Source organism: Grampus griseus (genome assembly GCF_964374135.1).
Source record: "Grampus griseus genome assembly, chromosome: 3".
In the NCBI taxonomy this organism is placed as follows: domain Eukaryota; kingdom Metazoa; phylum Chordata; class Mammalia; order Artiodactyla; family Delphinidae; genus Grampus; species Grampus griseus.
In genome coordinates, this window is record NC_139019.1 from 105,104,623 (window position 1) to 105,119,297 (window position 14,675).

At 38.2% G+C, this 14,675-nt stretch overlaps 1 protein-coding gene across 1 annotated transcript in view; it reads left to right on the forward strand.

Annotated features, from left to right (window-relative positions):
• The window catches only part of CCDC192 (coiled-coil domain containing 192), a gene marked incomplete at both ends in the record, with an annotated part of 201,354 nt that overhangs the window by 44,070 nt on the left and 142,609 nt on the right, over positions 1-14,675 (forward strand). Inside the window, 3 exon segments of the mRNA XM_082650316.1 lie at positions 3,340-3,424; positions 3,427-3,470; positions 4,391-4,447. Coding sequence (XP_082506442.1) covers positions 3,340-3,424; positions 3,427-3,470; positions 4,391-4,447 — 186 coding nt within the window.

Consider the following 14,675-nt stretch of genomic DNA (forward strand, 5'->3'; position numbering starts at 1 on the left):
CTCCCCACTTATATAAGCCAATAATTTTTTTCTTAAAAAAAAGTGAGAAGATTGTAAGAAAGTGACAACAGTGTGGGTAGGCAATCATTTTAAGAAGTTTGAGTGGGAAAAGAAGCATAGAAATGAGATGATGACTGGAGGAGGAAGTGGGGGAATGTTCAATAGACAGCTTTTGTTTATGGGAATTACTATAACATGTTTATATGCTGAGCAGAATCATCCAGAAAGGGTGAGAATGAAGAAATGGATGGGGGCGTGGGCTGTAGAAATTACAGGAGCAAAGGCTTTTGACAGATAGAGGAGATAAGATTCAAAGCCAAGCAAAAGGTTTGGCTTTTGATAGAGGAATATCTTCTCCATTTGTTCAGTAAGAATGCTTTTTCCTTCAACTACCAAAAACCCAATTAAAGTAACATGTTAAGGCCTGCTATCATCGCACGTAAGATTAAGTCCAGAGATGGAGCAGTTCCAGGGCTGGTTAATTCTACAGCTCAAGAATGTCAGCAAGAACACAGGTGTCATCCATCCTTTGCTCTACCATCCTCAGTGTTGACTGTCTTACCACAATGTCTGCAACAATTCCAAGCATTACATGCAGTCAGAACATCCTTTGAAAAAGAGTTGTTCTTCCTCATGTATGTCTTTTTAAAAAATCTGGTAAATTCCTTCTCCCCAGGCTCCAAGGGCCGCTACTGGATTGCAGGCTCATGCCTAAAGTCATTTTTTATGCATGGGCATGAGACCAACAAGCCTGGCTGAGCAATTGTGATTCATTCCCTGGAGCTGGACAAGACCAAGTTTCCCTAAACACATGGCTGCTGGCTAATCCAAATTGGGTGTCTGGCAGTAAGGGATAAATGGGGAAACAACCAATGGGAAACAGATTAGCAGGGCCTGCTGCAGTAAGGTTTAAATATTGGCTGATGAGAAGGTGAGGGAGTAGCCATCTGGCCCCTATTTTTCCAGTGAAATATTGATGAGGTGATCATTTGGGGAGAGAGGGTTGAGGGTGGAATTTTGAAGGGAAAGAAAGCATGAAATGATACTTGAGGAAAGAGTAGAGAATAATAAATAGTTATCTCAGAGAAGAGGAAAGCCAATTTACTAGTAGTAAAATATGGTATTTTGATGTCAGGGGAATGTAGAGTACCTGTCTGAGATTTGAGTTCATTAATTTAAAATTAAACCAATCAAATTTTGTTATTTTTTTCAAATAACATTCAGTGAATGGATTTAATGATGACAATTTTCTTACCCACTGAGAGCTAACAAGAAAGTCATTTTATTTTAAAGGAGGTGAAATTCACATAAATACAATTAACCATTTTAATGGATGCAATTCAGTAGCATTTAGTGTGTTCACAATGTTGTGTAACCGCCACCTCTCTCGAGTTTCAACGTTTTTTCTTCATCCCAGAAGAATACTTTGTACCCATTAAGTAATGATTCCCCATAATCCCTACCACCCATCCCCTGACAACTGTTAATCTGCTTTCTGTCTCTATGGGTTTACCTATTCTGGATATTTCATACAAAAGGAATCATACAATATGTGACCTTTTGTGTCTGGCTTCTTTCACTTAGCACGATGTCTTCAATGTTCATCCAAGTTATAGCAAGTATCAGTACTTCATTCCTTTTTATGGCTGAATAAAATTTCATTGCATGTATACAACACAATTTGTTTATCTGTTCTTCTGTTAATGGACATTTGGTTTCCACCTTTTAGCTATTAAGAATAATGCTGCTATGAGGGTAACCAGCTCACAGAGGCTGTGATGTCTTCAGATACTTTATTTTACAATTTGATAAGTAATAAATATTGGGGTAGAACCCATATGAATGCTTACAGAAGTCTAGAGGAGGTGGAAGAAACGATAATAATAGCTACTAAGTCTTTGATTTATTCCAGACATTGTTCTAAGTGTTTCTCTTGTATAAACTCATATAAACCTCAAAACACATGCATGAGGTAAGTACTATTCTTTTTATCCCCATTCCCATCTACAGATAGGAAAATCAAACTCAGAGCGTCTGAGCAACTTGTCCAAATCACAGAGATAGCAAATAGAAAACTGGGACTTTTACCCAAAGGCTCTGACTCCACAGTCTGTGTCTTTAGCCATTACACTAAACTGTGTGATAAAATGGAAGGGTGCTCAGAGAAACCAGACTACATTTCCAAAGCATCATGTACCTGAGAGTTAGACGTGTTAGTGCCCATGTGGAGCACTGCAGGCCTCCCAGGTCACTGAGAGCTGAAAAGCAAAGCCAACAGTTCACCGCATATGTGTTCCCTTTGACCCTCCTGCTGCATTTTCATAATCGCCTGCACATAACACAATGGTTGCATAGAGCGCCAACCAGACAAATATTTGTTGAGTGACTGATGGTGTGGGTGGGTGGATGGATGGGTGGATGGATGGATGGATGGATACCAGTATATATGATGTGCCCAACTTATTTCCATGGCAGACCAATCTCATAATGCTTCTCCATCCGGTAAACTGTTTAAATATTTGTTGCCCTTTTCAAGATGAGACGGTATGCTTTGCAATAATACTTGGAGTAATACGAAAGACATACTTAGAGATAAGCCGCGCCTAAGAGCATGAGAATTGGAATGAAAACAAGGTTGTGTGTCCCTTTCCAGGAACTCTTTCAGAATTGTTGCTGAGTTATAGAGAAAAAGCACAATAAGCTTCCTGAATGAAAGAAGAAGCTAGTCCAGGGGCTCTCCAAGGGAGTTAAGGGAATAGGGACTATCAAACTACCACTCTCCTCAAGAGGAAACAGTAAAACAGTCACTTCTAGACGTTTTTTGGTTATGGTTTAGCATAGATCTGCCATTGATCAGACTTCAACTAGAAATTCCTGCATTTCCCTTCAGCTCCTTCTACCTCACTGCTTAATGGTAAAGATTCAAGGGAGTCAGAACTCCTGCTCTTTCTAGACAGCTGTAGTCCCCAAGAGTTAAGTTTCAAGAACCCTATGTAAACCACAATACAGATTTCAGGTTCAGCTGTACAAGTAAAGTGCAATGTTTAAACATAATAAAGATGACTGTTGAGATTGTTGCACCACAAATCTCTCTGCCTGCTGAACTATGTGGTCTCATCTCTTGCTCAGAAAGATCTTTATTATTAAAAATAAATAAAATCAACATTATTTCCTTAACTCTCTATACTAGTCATTTGTCATCTATGAGGAATGTTTCAAAAGCCATTTTCATATTTAATAGATATTGGTGGAAGGCAATTCATTTATAAGTCGGACTTTTAAAAGGAGCTTTAAAAAAAATCATTGTACTTCCATACACTTACAAGCAAATGTCTTTAGCTTTCAGCCTCTGAAGGAACAAAATCAAAGCTGCTTGAACAAGTTTCCTGGCTGGAGAAAAAACTAGAGGCTCTGGACCGAAAGGAAGACGGGGGGAACCATATGAAAAACTGGTCCTTGCAAAAGACCAGGTATGTTGTAGAAGAGAAATAATCTTTATTTCTAAAGATTACCTAAACTTATATGAACTGACAATTCTATAGTAATTTCTGGCTGGGTTGGAAGTCCATATTTAAGTTTAAGATGGTAAATAACAGTATTTGTATTTGCTCAATGTAACTGTATTCCCTGATGAATATTCACACACAAAAATTAACTTTCTTGGTGATATTTTTAAAGTTTGCTTGACATGTATTCTTTTGAACCATATTAGCTGAATATTCTATTTATTTTGTACATGATATTGACTACATAAATGGTTTTTGGGTTTCAAGGTTGAACTTAATCAAGGAATAGCTTCTTTCTCTGTAGTGAAACAAGTGGATCAGAAAATTTTTCATTGACTTTTAATAACTCAGTTTATAAGAAATTACCAATCTCTGAATTTCTAGATATTTATATATGTCATTACATAAATTTATCTCTTGTTTGTTTATCATATTGGTTTGTATCTGCCTTTGGGATAGATAATCTGTATCTATATGTAAATATGTATATTCACACAGAATATATCCATATATTCCAAAGGCAGATACAAATCCATTGGCTCCCACATGTATGTATATATGATAAAAGGTGGGTTAACATTACCTACAGTACATCAAGCAAACATTATTTTTCCCAATCATCTAATTATTAATAATTCATGTACTCTGTTGCTGGATTCTTCCATAGAGTGGAAGAGAAAGAGGGATGGGAGTGATGATTTCTTTCTTTCTTTTTGTGGGGGGAGGGAATGATGATTTCTTTAATGATGATTTTAAAAACATCTAGCTGAGATAATGCTGCCATTCATAAGATATGAGAACTGGTACATGTTTATATCTGGAACACTTTGAACGAGTAAAAGGAAGAGTTATGTACTTTGTTTCTAAACTTTGCTCCTTTTCAGTGTATTGAAAAATTACAAGCTGAAGTGAAAGCTTCCCAGGAGCAACTTGTAGCCTATGTAAGTGTTTTTCTCCTTTATTTATCCCTTAATTTATATCATTGTTATTCTGGAAACGAACACAAACTTTTCAGAAGTTATAACTACGGTTTCTCCACTGCAAACCAAATCACAAAGCTAAGAATCAGTATTTTTATTACCTCTACAAAGCTGCTTTCTATAAATTCAATTCTGGTTTGTGTTGATGATAAAAATTACAAAACTGAGTTCTTATATATAATCAGATGGTCTAATCAGGTACTATCAGGATAAGAGAACTGGAAACTAACGGTAGAAAGACAAGCAAGTCAGCCTAGTTTAGTGAGTGAACGGAAGTGGAAATTATAGATACCTCACATATAGGCCTAGGGAAGTGCTTCTTAAACTTTAGTATATCAAGAAGTGTCTGGAAAACTTTTAAGAACAAATTGCTTGGAGTTTTCTATATGCCTAGGATAGGACCTGAGAATATGTACTTCTAGGGGATGCTAGATTCGGATGCTGTGCTGTTGCCCATCTTTACACCATATTTTGAGAAGCATTGTTTTATATATATTTATTTTGCCCCAGTCTTGTGATTTTTAGGCAAGTGCTCATATAAACAAATCAGATATGGAACTGTCCATTTTGTGCTACAAGTCCTCCCCTGAGAGGGAGACCCTCTGAAGTTCCAGGAAAAGTTTCATTTTTACTTTAGCCTGTCTTCACTCAGAGAACAACTAATGAGCATCTCTTGTCACAATAGCCTTGTGTATCCACGTGCATAAACCAGTGGTCGTCACCCTGCCACTGTCCCTTCCCAAGGATCTGAACAACCCTGATGCCTTAAGTGTTTCCTCAAAGAGTTGATCGCCATCTTTTTAGTTATCTCCTCCATCCTTATCCTGGGTGTTATGGGATGACTTCTTGATTAAGAACAGTGGCCAGTCATGTTCAATGGCCAATCTGAACAACAACAAACTCAGACCCATCTGAGACCTGAGAGGCTGCAGCCCCAAAGTCCAACAGAAAAGACTGCAAAATAATAAATTCTGGTCACCATCCATTTGGGATTTGCAATGAGCTAATCTGGATAAAATCATGGTGTGGGATACGGAGGGTGGGAGGGAGATGTAAGAGTGAGAGGCTATGGGGATATATGAATATGTAGAGCAGATTCACTTTGTTATAAAGCAGAAACTAACACACCATTGTAAAGCAATTATACTCCAATAAAGATGTTAAAAATAAAAAAAAAGAATTCTCCTGTGAAGCCATCTGGTCCTGGGCTTTTGTTTGTTGGAAGATTTGTAATGACAGTTTCAATTGCAGTGCTTGTGATTGGTCTGTTTATATTTTGTATTTCTTCCTGGTTCAGTCTCAGAACATTGTGGTTTTCTAAGTATTTATCCATTTCTTCCAGGTTGTCCATTTTATTGGCATATAGTTGCTTGTAGTAACCCCTCATGATTCTTTGTATTTCTGCAGGGTCAGTTGTTACTTCTCCTTTTGCATTTCTAAATCTGTTGATTTGACTCTTCTCCCTTATTTTCTTGATGAGTCTGGCTAGTGGTTTATTAATTTTGTTTATCTTCTCAAAGAATCAACTTTTAGTTTTACTGATCTTTGCTATCATTTACTTCATTTCTTTTTCATTTCTTTTTGATCTAATCTTTACGATTTCTTTCCTTCTGCTAACTTTGGGGTATTTTTCTTCTTCTTTAATTGCTTAGGGTGTAAGGTTAAGTTGTTTATCTGAGATTTTTCTTGTTTCTTGAGGTAGGATTGTATTGCTATAAACTTCCATCTTAGAGCTGCTTTTGTTGCATCCCATAGGTTTTGGGTCATTGTGTTTTCATTGTCATATGTTTCTAGGTATTTTTTGATTTCCTCTTTGATTTCTTCAGTGATCTCTTGGTTATTTAGTAGCGTATTGTTTAGCCTCCATGTGTTTGTATTTTTTTACAGTTTTTTTCCCTGTAATTGATATCTAGTCTCATAGCGTTGTGGTCGGAAAAGATACTTGATACGATTTCAATTTTCTTAAATTTACCAAGGCTTGATTTGTGACCCACGATATGATCTATCCTGGAGAATGTTCCATGAGCACTTGAGAAGAAAGTGTATTCTGTTGTTTTTGGATGGAATATCCTATAAATATCAATTAAGTCATCTTGTTTAATGTGTCATGTAAAGCTTGTGTTTCCTTATTTATTTTCATTTTGGATGATCTGTCCATTGGTGAAAGTTGGGTGTTAAAGTCCCCCACTATGACTGTGTTACTGTTGATTTCCACTTTTATGGCTGTTAGCATTTGCCTAATGTAGTGAGGTGCTCTCATGTTGGGTGCATAAATATTTACAATTGTTATATCTCTTGGACTGATTCCTTGATCATTATGTAGTGTCCTTCTTTGTCACTTGTTAACAGTCTTTATTTTAAAGTCTATTTTGTCTGATATGAGAATTGCTACTCCAGCTTTCTTTTGATTTCCTTTTGCATGGAATAGCTTTTTCCTTTTCCTCACTTTCAGTCTGTATGTGTCCCTAGGTCTGAAGTGGGTCTCTTGTAGACAGCATATATACAGGTCTTGTTTTCGCATCCATGCAGCCAGTCTATGTCTTTTGGTTGGAGCATTTAATCCATTTATATTTAAGGTAATTATCAATATGTATGATCCTATTACCATTTTCTTAATTGTTTTGTGTTTGTCATTGTAGGTCTTTTCCTTCTGTTGTGTTTCCTGCCTAGAGAAGTTCCTTTAGCATTTGTTGTAAAGCTTGTTTGGTGGTACTGAATTCTCTTAGCTTTTGCTTGTCTGTAAAGGTTTTAATTTCTATGTCGAATCTGAATGAGATCCTTGCTGGGTAGAGTAATCTTGGTTGTAATTTTTCCCTTTCATCTCTTTAAATATGTCCTGTCACTCCCTTTTGGCTTGCAGAGTTTCTTCTGAAAGATCAGCTGTTAACCTTATGGGGTTTCCCTTGTATGTTATTTGTTGCTTTTCCCTTGCTGCTTTTAATATATTTTTTTTGTATTTAGTTTTTGATAGTTTGATTAATATGTGTCTTGGCATGTTCTCCTTGGATTTATCCTGTATGGGACTCTCTGCTCTTCCTGGACTTGACTGACTATTTCCTTTCCCATATTAGGGAAATTTTCAAGTATAATTTCTTCAAATATTTTCTCAGACCCTTTCTTTTTGTCTTCTTCTGGGACCCCTATAATTTGAATGTTGGTGCATTTAATGTTGTCTCTGAGACTGTCCTCAATTCTTTTCATTCTTTTTTTCTTTATTCTGCTCTGCAGTAGTTATTTCCACTATTTTATCTTCCAGGTCACTTATCTGTTCTTCTGCCTCAGTTATTCTGCTATTAATTCCTTCTAGAGAATTTTTAATTCATTTATTGTGTTGTTCATCATTGTTTGTTTGCTCTTTAGGTCTTCTAGGTCCTTTTTAAACGTTTCTTGTATTTTCTCCATTCTAGTTCCCAAATTTGGGATCATCTTTACTATCATTACTCTGCATTCTTTTTCAGGTAGACTGCCTATTTCCTCTTCATTTGTTTGGTCTGGTGGGTTTTTACCTTGCTCCTTCATCTGCTGTGTGTTTCTCTGGCTTCTCATTTTGCTTAACTTACTGTGTTTGGGGTCTCCCTTTTGCAGGCTGCATGTTCATAGTTCCCGTTGTTTTTCGTGTCTGCCCCCAGTGGGTAAGTTTGATTCAGTAACTTGTATAGGCTTCCTGGTGGAGAGGACTGGTGCCTGTGTTCTGGTGGGGGGTCTAGATATTGTATTTCTGGTGGGCAGGGCTGCATCCGGTGGTGTTTTGTAGGGTGTCTTTGAACTTAGTATGACTTTAGGCAGCCTCTGTGCTAATGGGTAGGGTTGTGTTCCTGTGTTGCTAGTTGTTCGGCATGGGGCGTCCAGCACTGGAGCTTGCTCGCTGTTGGGTGGAGCTGGGTCTTAGTGTTGAGACCGAGATCTCTGGGAGAGCTCTCGCCAATTGATATTACATGGGGCCGGGAGGTCTCTGGTGGTCCAATGCCCTGAACTTGGCTCTCCCACCTCAGAGGCAAAGTGAATCAACTATACATATACATATATCCCCATATCTCCCCCCTCTTGCGTCTCCCTCCCACCCTCCCTATCCCACCCCTCTAGGTGGTCACAAAGCACCAAGCTGACCTCCCTGTGCGATGCAGCTGCTTCCTACTAGCTATCTGTTTTACATTTGGTATTGTATATATGTCCATGCCACTCTCTTACTTCATCCCAGCTTACACTTCTCCCTCCCCATATCCTCAAGTCCATTCTCTACATCTCTGTCATTATTCCTGTCCTGCCCCTAGGTTCTTCATAACCAATTTTTTTTTTTTTTAGATTCCATATATATGTGTTAGCATATGGTATTTGTTTTTCTCTTTCTGACTTACTTCACTCTGTATGACAGATTCTAGGTCCATCCACCTCACTACAAATAACTCAATTTCGTTTCTTTTTATGGCTGAGTAATATTCCATTGTATATATGTGCCACATCTTCTTTATCCATTCATCTGTCAATGGACACTTAGATTGCTTCCATGTCCTGGCTATTGTAAATAGAACTGCAATATACATAGTTCTTGACACAAATAGGGTTACCTGTGGAATGAATGGACAAGCAACTGAGAGAACATATCTATCTGTATATGCTGGCTGCTTTTTAATGTTAATTTTTAAAAATAAAACAACAACAAACAAGAATGTCCCTCTAGTTTACAGCAAATCATCCAGAAATACCAAGAAATTATTTATTTATAACTTTATACTATTTTCAAAAGGGAAGAAACAAAATTAAAAAAAATGTATATCTTAAATGAACATAGCCTGGCATTTTATGAATATTAAACTTTATCTGTTCCCTTGATATAATTTTACTCTGTCATTAAACATTAAATATAATATTTAATTTAACCATATCTATTTATATTCTAACTTCACAAAGAGTTTGAGGTTGCCCATAAGAAATACAAGTATAAAATAGCTGAATTTTTAAAAGCATATAAGTAAACATAATTAAAAACATATATATTGAAATAAAATAGCAATAAAAGGAGAAAAAAATAGAATATTCATGTTTAAGTCATAAATTTCCATACAGTATAGTTGAAACAGAAATATAGCTTTGATCTTCCTAAAAGCCAAAAGTAAAGCAAGGAAAATGATCAGATAAACAGTTCTTATCTTATTAGGGGTAGGAGATATTACTACTTATTTTCTAATGAGTTAACTCTGAAATGAGAGTTTATATTGGATTTCATATAGGGAATATTGAAATATATAGTGAAGGGGAAAAACCCATCAAAAATATCAGATCTGCAAATGCAGTAATGGGTTTGTTTTTCTGTTGCTGTTTTTGTTTTTTGTCTTGTCTTTTTATTTTTTATAATAGATCTTTAGTAATGAGGTTTATATAGCTGCTTCTGTAAGTTCCATCAAAAGAAGCCCCGGGCATAACATGCAGATAAAGTAATCTTTATTCATTGCAATTGTAGTCTGATTGGACTGCATAGTTTTTTAATCCCCAACTATTTATAATAATCCAGCAGGCAAATTCAACTGCATTCAAAGGCCAAGTAATTAATTCAGGGAGGGTGGGATGGCCAGAACAAGTTGTGTTAATCTAGAGAGTGCATGACTTACACAAAAGGGAAAATGAAGCCCCAGTTGACCAAATTATCCAGTTTTTCAGATGAAAGTCCAAGTTTTTTGTGAAATTTCCTCATTTATAAATGTTGGCAATTAATTCAAACAAAGTAGAGGGCTTTGTGTGGCAAACAAACACATTTATAGGTGGCCTAAATATGGACTTAATACTGGATTTTAATTTAGATGGCTGTTTTGTTACATCTATTCTATAATTTTAAAGATGTTCATTACAAAGGACATGAGTGTGTGATTACACATGGGGGGAGTTTGTTTTTATAGTTGTTGATTTTTTTAGTTAGGATACAGCTTGCTGTTGTAACAAAGGGACTCTAGAATTTCAGTGACAACACAACAGAAGTTTATTTCCTGCTCATTCCAGTAAGAGTCTATTGTGAATGTTCTTGTTGATGGGCAGGTTTTGCTCATTCATCATAACTCAGTGTCATTCAAGACTGAAGGACCCTTTGCCATCTTTGATGTGTAGATTCCCAGGTTACTTTGGGATCCTCTCTATTCCCATTGGCCAGAGGAGAAGAGATCATGGAGGTATTCACTTGGGAGGTTTATAATGGGCTGTATCTAGAAGTGGAGCGCCTCACCTCTGCTCATGTTCCATTGGCTAGAACTCAGTCATGAGGCCACATTAATTAGGCTGGGAGAGGCAGTTTAGCCATGCACCCAGGAAGAAGAGGGAAGCATGAATTTTGATGAGTGGATGTCAGATTCTGCTACACCAGTGTTTAAGTCATTCATCTTATCTTGGATCTATAGGTATCCACAACATGACCTCAGAGTGAGCAACGTTAGAAATAGTTTTATTTTAAGAATTATTATTATTATTAAACCAGGTAAAACTTGAGATTAAAAGTTATGCAATAAATTCCAGAGAATGAAAAGGGATGAAATAGAATGTACAATATCCCTCCACATCTTGCTGCATGATAGTCAATGGACAAAAATATCAAATTGCTTTTAAAAATAAAAAATACACATCTGACAAGGCCCCCTTTTGTCATTGTTAGCAAGAAATTTGGTTTCAGGCATTTGGTAGGTAGAGTGGTCTTCCCTCCTTCTTGGGATCTGCCTAGGATTCCCAGGGATTTTACTATCCCAAAGTTGGGGGGCACTATTTTCTAGTGAAGTATGGCTGCCATTCCCTCTGCCTATTGGCCCTTCAAAGACCAGTGGCCTTTTAGTTCAGTGCTAAGCCTTACCAGAGGATTTGTGGGAGCTTCTGGTCTATGTACAGCAGTCAGGATTCATCCTTCCTTAACATTCCTGCCTATTTGAGGTCATATTAACCAAAGGACTTGGGTAGAAGTGGAGTCTGGTCTCTGCCATCTGAAGCACCCCCAGTACCTCATCCTCTCTATTTTGAATGAACCAACTTCCTCCCCTTGAGTTGGTTTATTTTCATTTCCTTCTCAAAGCAATGAACTCCAGCCCCCACTACTTGAGATATTTGTAGGTTCTTATATTAATGAGGTCAGGCCTCTCAACCACAGGCTTTCCAGATGCTCAACCCTCCATCAGCGAGTGTTAATTTCCTCTCCTTGCAGGACAGTGCTACGTGGGTGGTGTCAGTCTTGGAGCAGGGGCAACTCCCCTTCAGGATGGTGAAGTCTCCAGTTTGGACTTATTTGAAATTTAACGGATTGTCTAAAGAGTTGGGTATAAATGTATGCTTTGATAGTTGAGGGAAAATATAGCCTATTTTGTAGTTTATTTTGTTGTTAAATGTGAAGTACTGAAATTATTAAGTAAAATAAACTCTGAGCTGTTAACTTTAGCTGTTAGCATTGAAACTGATTTTGACCAGTCACATGTTAGAGAACTTCTAATCCCCAATGATCGGTCTATCATCACTACTAGGTTTACTAGGCAGTGACATTCATAAGAGGAAATGTGAGCTCTCACACCAATCATCATGAGGTATAAGAGTCACTGTCAAGGTCTGAAAAGAAGAAAAGAGATGGGAAAAAGGCCTGTACCTCCCCTTGTCAACCTCTCCTTCACAATACCCATACACCCCCCACACCCATCCCTGCCCCAGCAAATTCAGAAAATTGGTTAAATATTTAAGAAACGCTTGCGCATCAACTGCTTGTATAAGGCATTTTTCCCTCGGAACATTCCAGACAGACTGTGGGGTGAGAGCCCTGTTCCCCTGGCTCACGAGCTGGGTGACCTCGAGTAGGTTGCTTGATTCCTGAGGCTCAAGTTCCACAACTTCAAATTGATGATAATATGTGTATCTAGCTCACAGCGTTGTTGTGAAGATTAAATGAGTTAACGCTTACCAAGTTCTTAGCACCGTACCTGCCACACAGTAAATCTTGTATAAGTGTTGGCTAACTAATGCAACAAAACAAAATCAATAACAACAAAACCCAGCAAACATCCCTATGGCTTTGTTCATTGCTGACCTTAACAGCATCAGTGGTGAGAGAATGCTCTGAGAATTCTGCATCATGATTATCTGTGAAACGGGATAATCATAGAACCTGCCTCAGTAAGGTTATCGTGAGGACCAGATGAGATGATACAGGTAAAGGATACAGTGCCTGGAACACAGCCAACCCTCATTAATCTTGACATTAATTTTTTTTAACTTATTTATTTATTTTTTGGCTGCGTTGGGTCTTCCTTGCTGCGCACAGGCTGTCTCTAGCTACGGTGAGCGGGAGCTACTCTTCCTTGAGGTGCACAGGCTTCTCATTGCGGTGGCTTCTCTTTGTTGTGGAGCATGGGCTCTAGGAGCCCGGGCTTCAGTAGGTGTGGCACGCAGGCTCAGCAGTTGTGGTTCGCGGGCTCTAGAGTGCAGGTTCAGTAGTTGCAGCGCACGGGCTTAGTTGCTCCGCGGCATGTGGGATCTTCCCGGACCAGGGCTTGAACCCATGTCTCCTGCATTGGCAGGCGGATTCTTAACCACTGTGCCACCAGGGAAGTCCCTTGATATTAATTTTACTTCTGCTACTTTATCCTGATCATCATTTGCAATAAGTGTTTTGACATTTTTCTAACAGTGTGAAAGCATATATTTTTCAGCACCAGATTCCCTTTTATTGAGTTTGACTCATAAGTACTTCACTGTCTTCACAATAAATACATGTCCCTGTTGAACCTGGAAAAGTACATATTCCTTTTGCACACTGGGAGAACTGAAGGACACTCTCTGCACCTGCCAGAGGAGGCGCAGAGGAACATGGGCATTTTTGCTCCCTGTCACCTGAGTAAAAACACAGTGATTGCATTAGGCAGCTGTCAGTGCCATGGGGAATGGAAAACTACTGCTGAGGAGCTGCAACTGGAAAAGATCATCTTTGATGCTAAGAGGCAATTCTGACCACACTCCTGTCCCTCTAAGTTCGCCTTCCTAACCTTTACTTACTCGGCCCCCTGGAGAATGTCATCTCACCTGATTCTATCCGATTCTTGCTTGACCCCATAAACAAACATCCCACCTGGGAGTTTTGATGACGCATATTCCCCGTGTGTAGTACTAAATGAAATGCAGCTGACTTAGCCAAAGTTTTTTTGCCGTTCGTTTTTGGATGCACATCTCTGAAAACATCAGTGTGCTTGTGGTAGGGGAGCCAGCGGAGGGCAGAGGAGGGTCAGCTGGCACACAATTTTCCACGTCCCTATTTTGTTCTTCTGTCCTTTTCCTGCTTTAGCCTTCGCATTCTCAAATACTGTCAGGAATTCCTCTAGAATAGAAGCACCCTCAATTGAATTGAATAAGGGACCTCAGAATGGTCAAGAATTTATTTTTTAAGCAAGTACATTTTAATATCATTTCCTAGAAATCATTGGAGATGTCAGCCTCCTCTTTTGCAAAATGGAAAAGGGAAATTGTTTCTCATTTTAAATGTTAATAACTGCTTATGTGCAGATGTTTATCACTTGTAGTGTTTGAAATATAAATAATCCTGCTTTTTTGCCCAATCTCTTTCTCTTGTTTTAAGTCCCTTTATTGAGAACTGACATAAACCCCACTGGGAGACTGCAGGGAGAGAGAAGGGCTCAGGCGAGTTCTCTTGAGCCTCTATAAGTGAAAAGGTATTGTCATAGCCTTGGAACCTGTAACAATAATCAGCAACCACATAACGTAAATGATTTGGACAGACTTGTTTAGACGGGTGTGGTTTCTCAAAGGAGGATAACCAGTCAGAGAGTTGACAAATGGTTTAGGTATGAGTCATCTTAAAAATGAAGAAAACCTAAAATAATAGCTCTACACCTTTTGAACTTTGTTTCATGAAAAATTTATGGCAATTGTGTGGCAGGAACTAAGGAGAACTTGAGCTTCTCACAGAAAGAAGTCAGTCAGAAGATTCCAGGAAGAGGCTAAGGAAGGCAAAACCAAAAGATATCGTTATTAATTGTTCCTCCTTCAACTATTTGTGCTGATCCTAACAAGCCAGCCTCTCATCCTTCAGGCTTATTGGGTGCGGGGAGACTTGATTGTTCCTGCTAATGAATTGTCCTTCTTGATTGAATTGTTATTGTCTGTTTTTACGGAAGAACCAGTTAAGAGGAAGTGTTAGGAGGAGGAAGAACCCTGGAGATCAAAC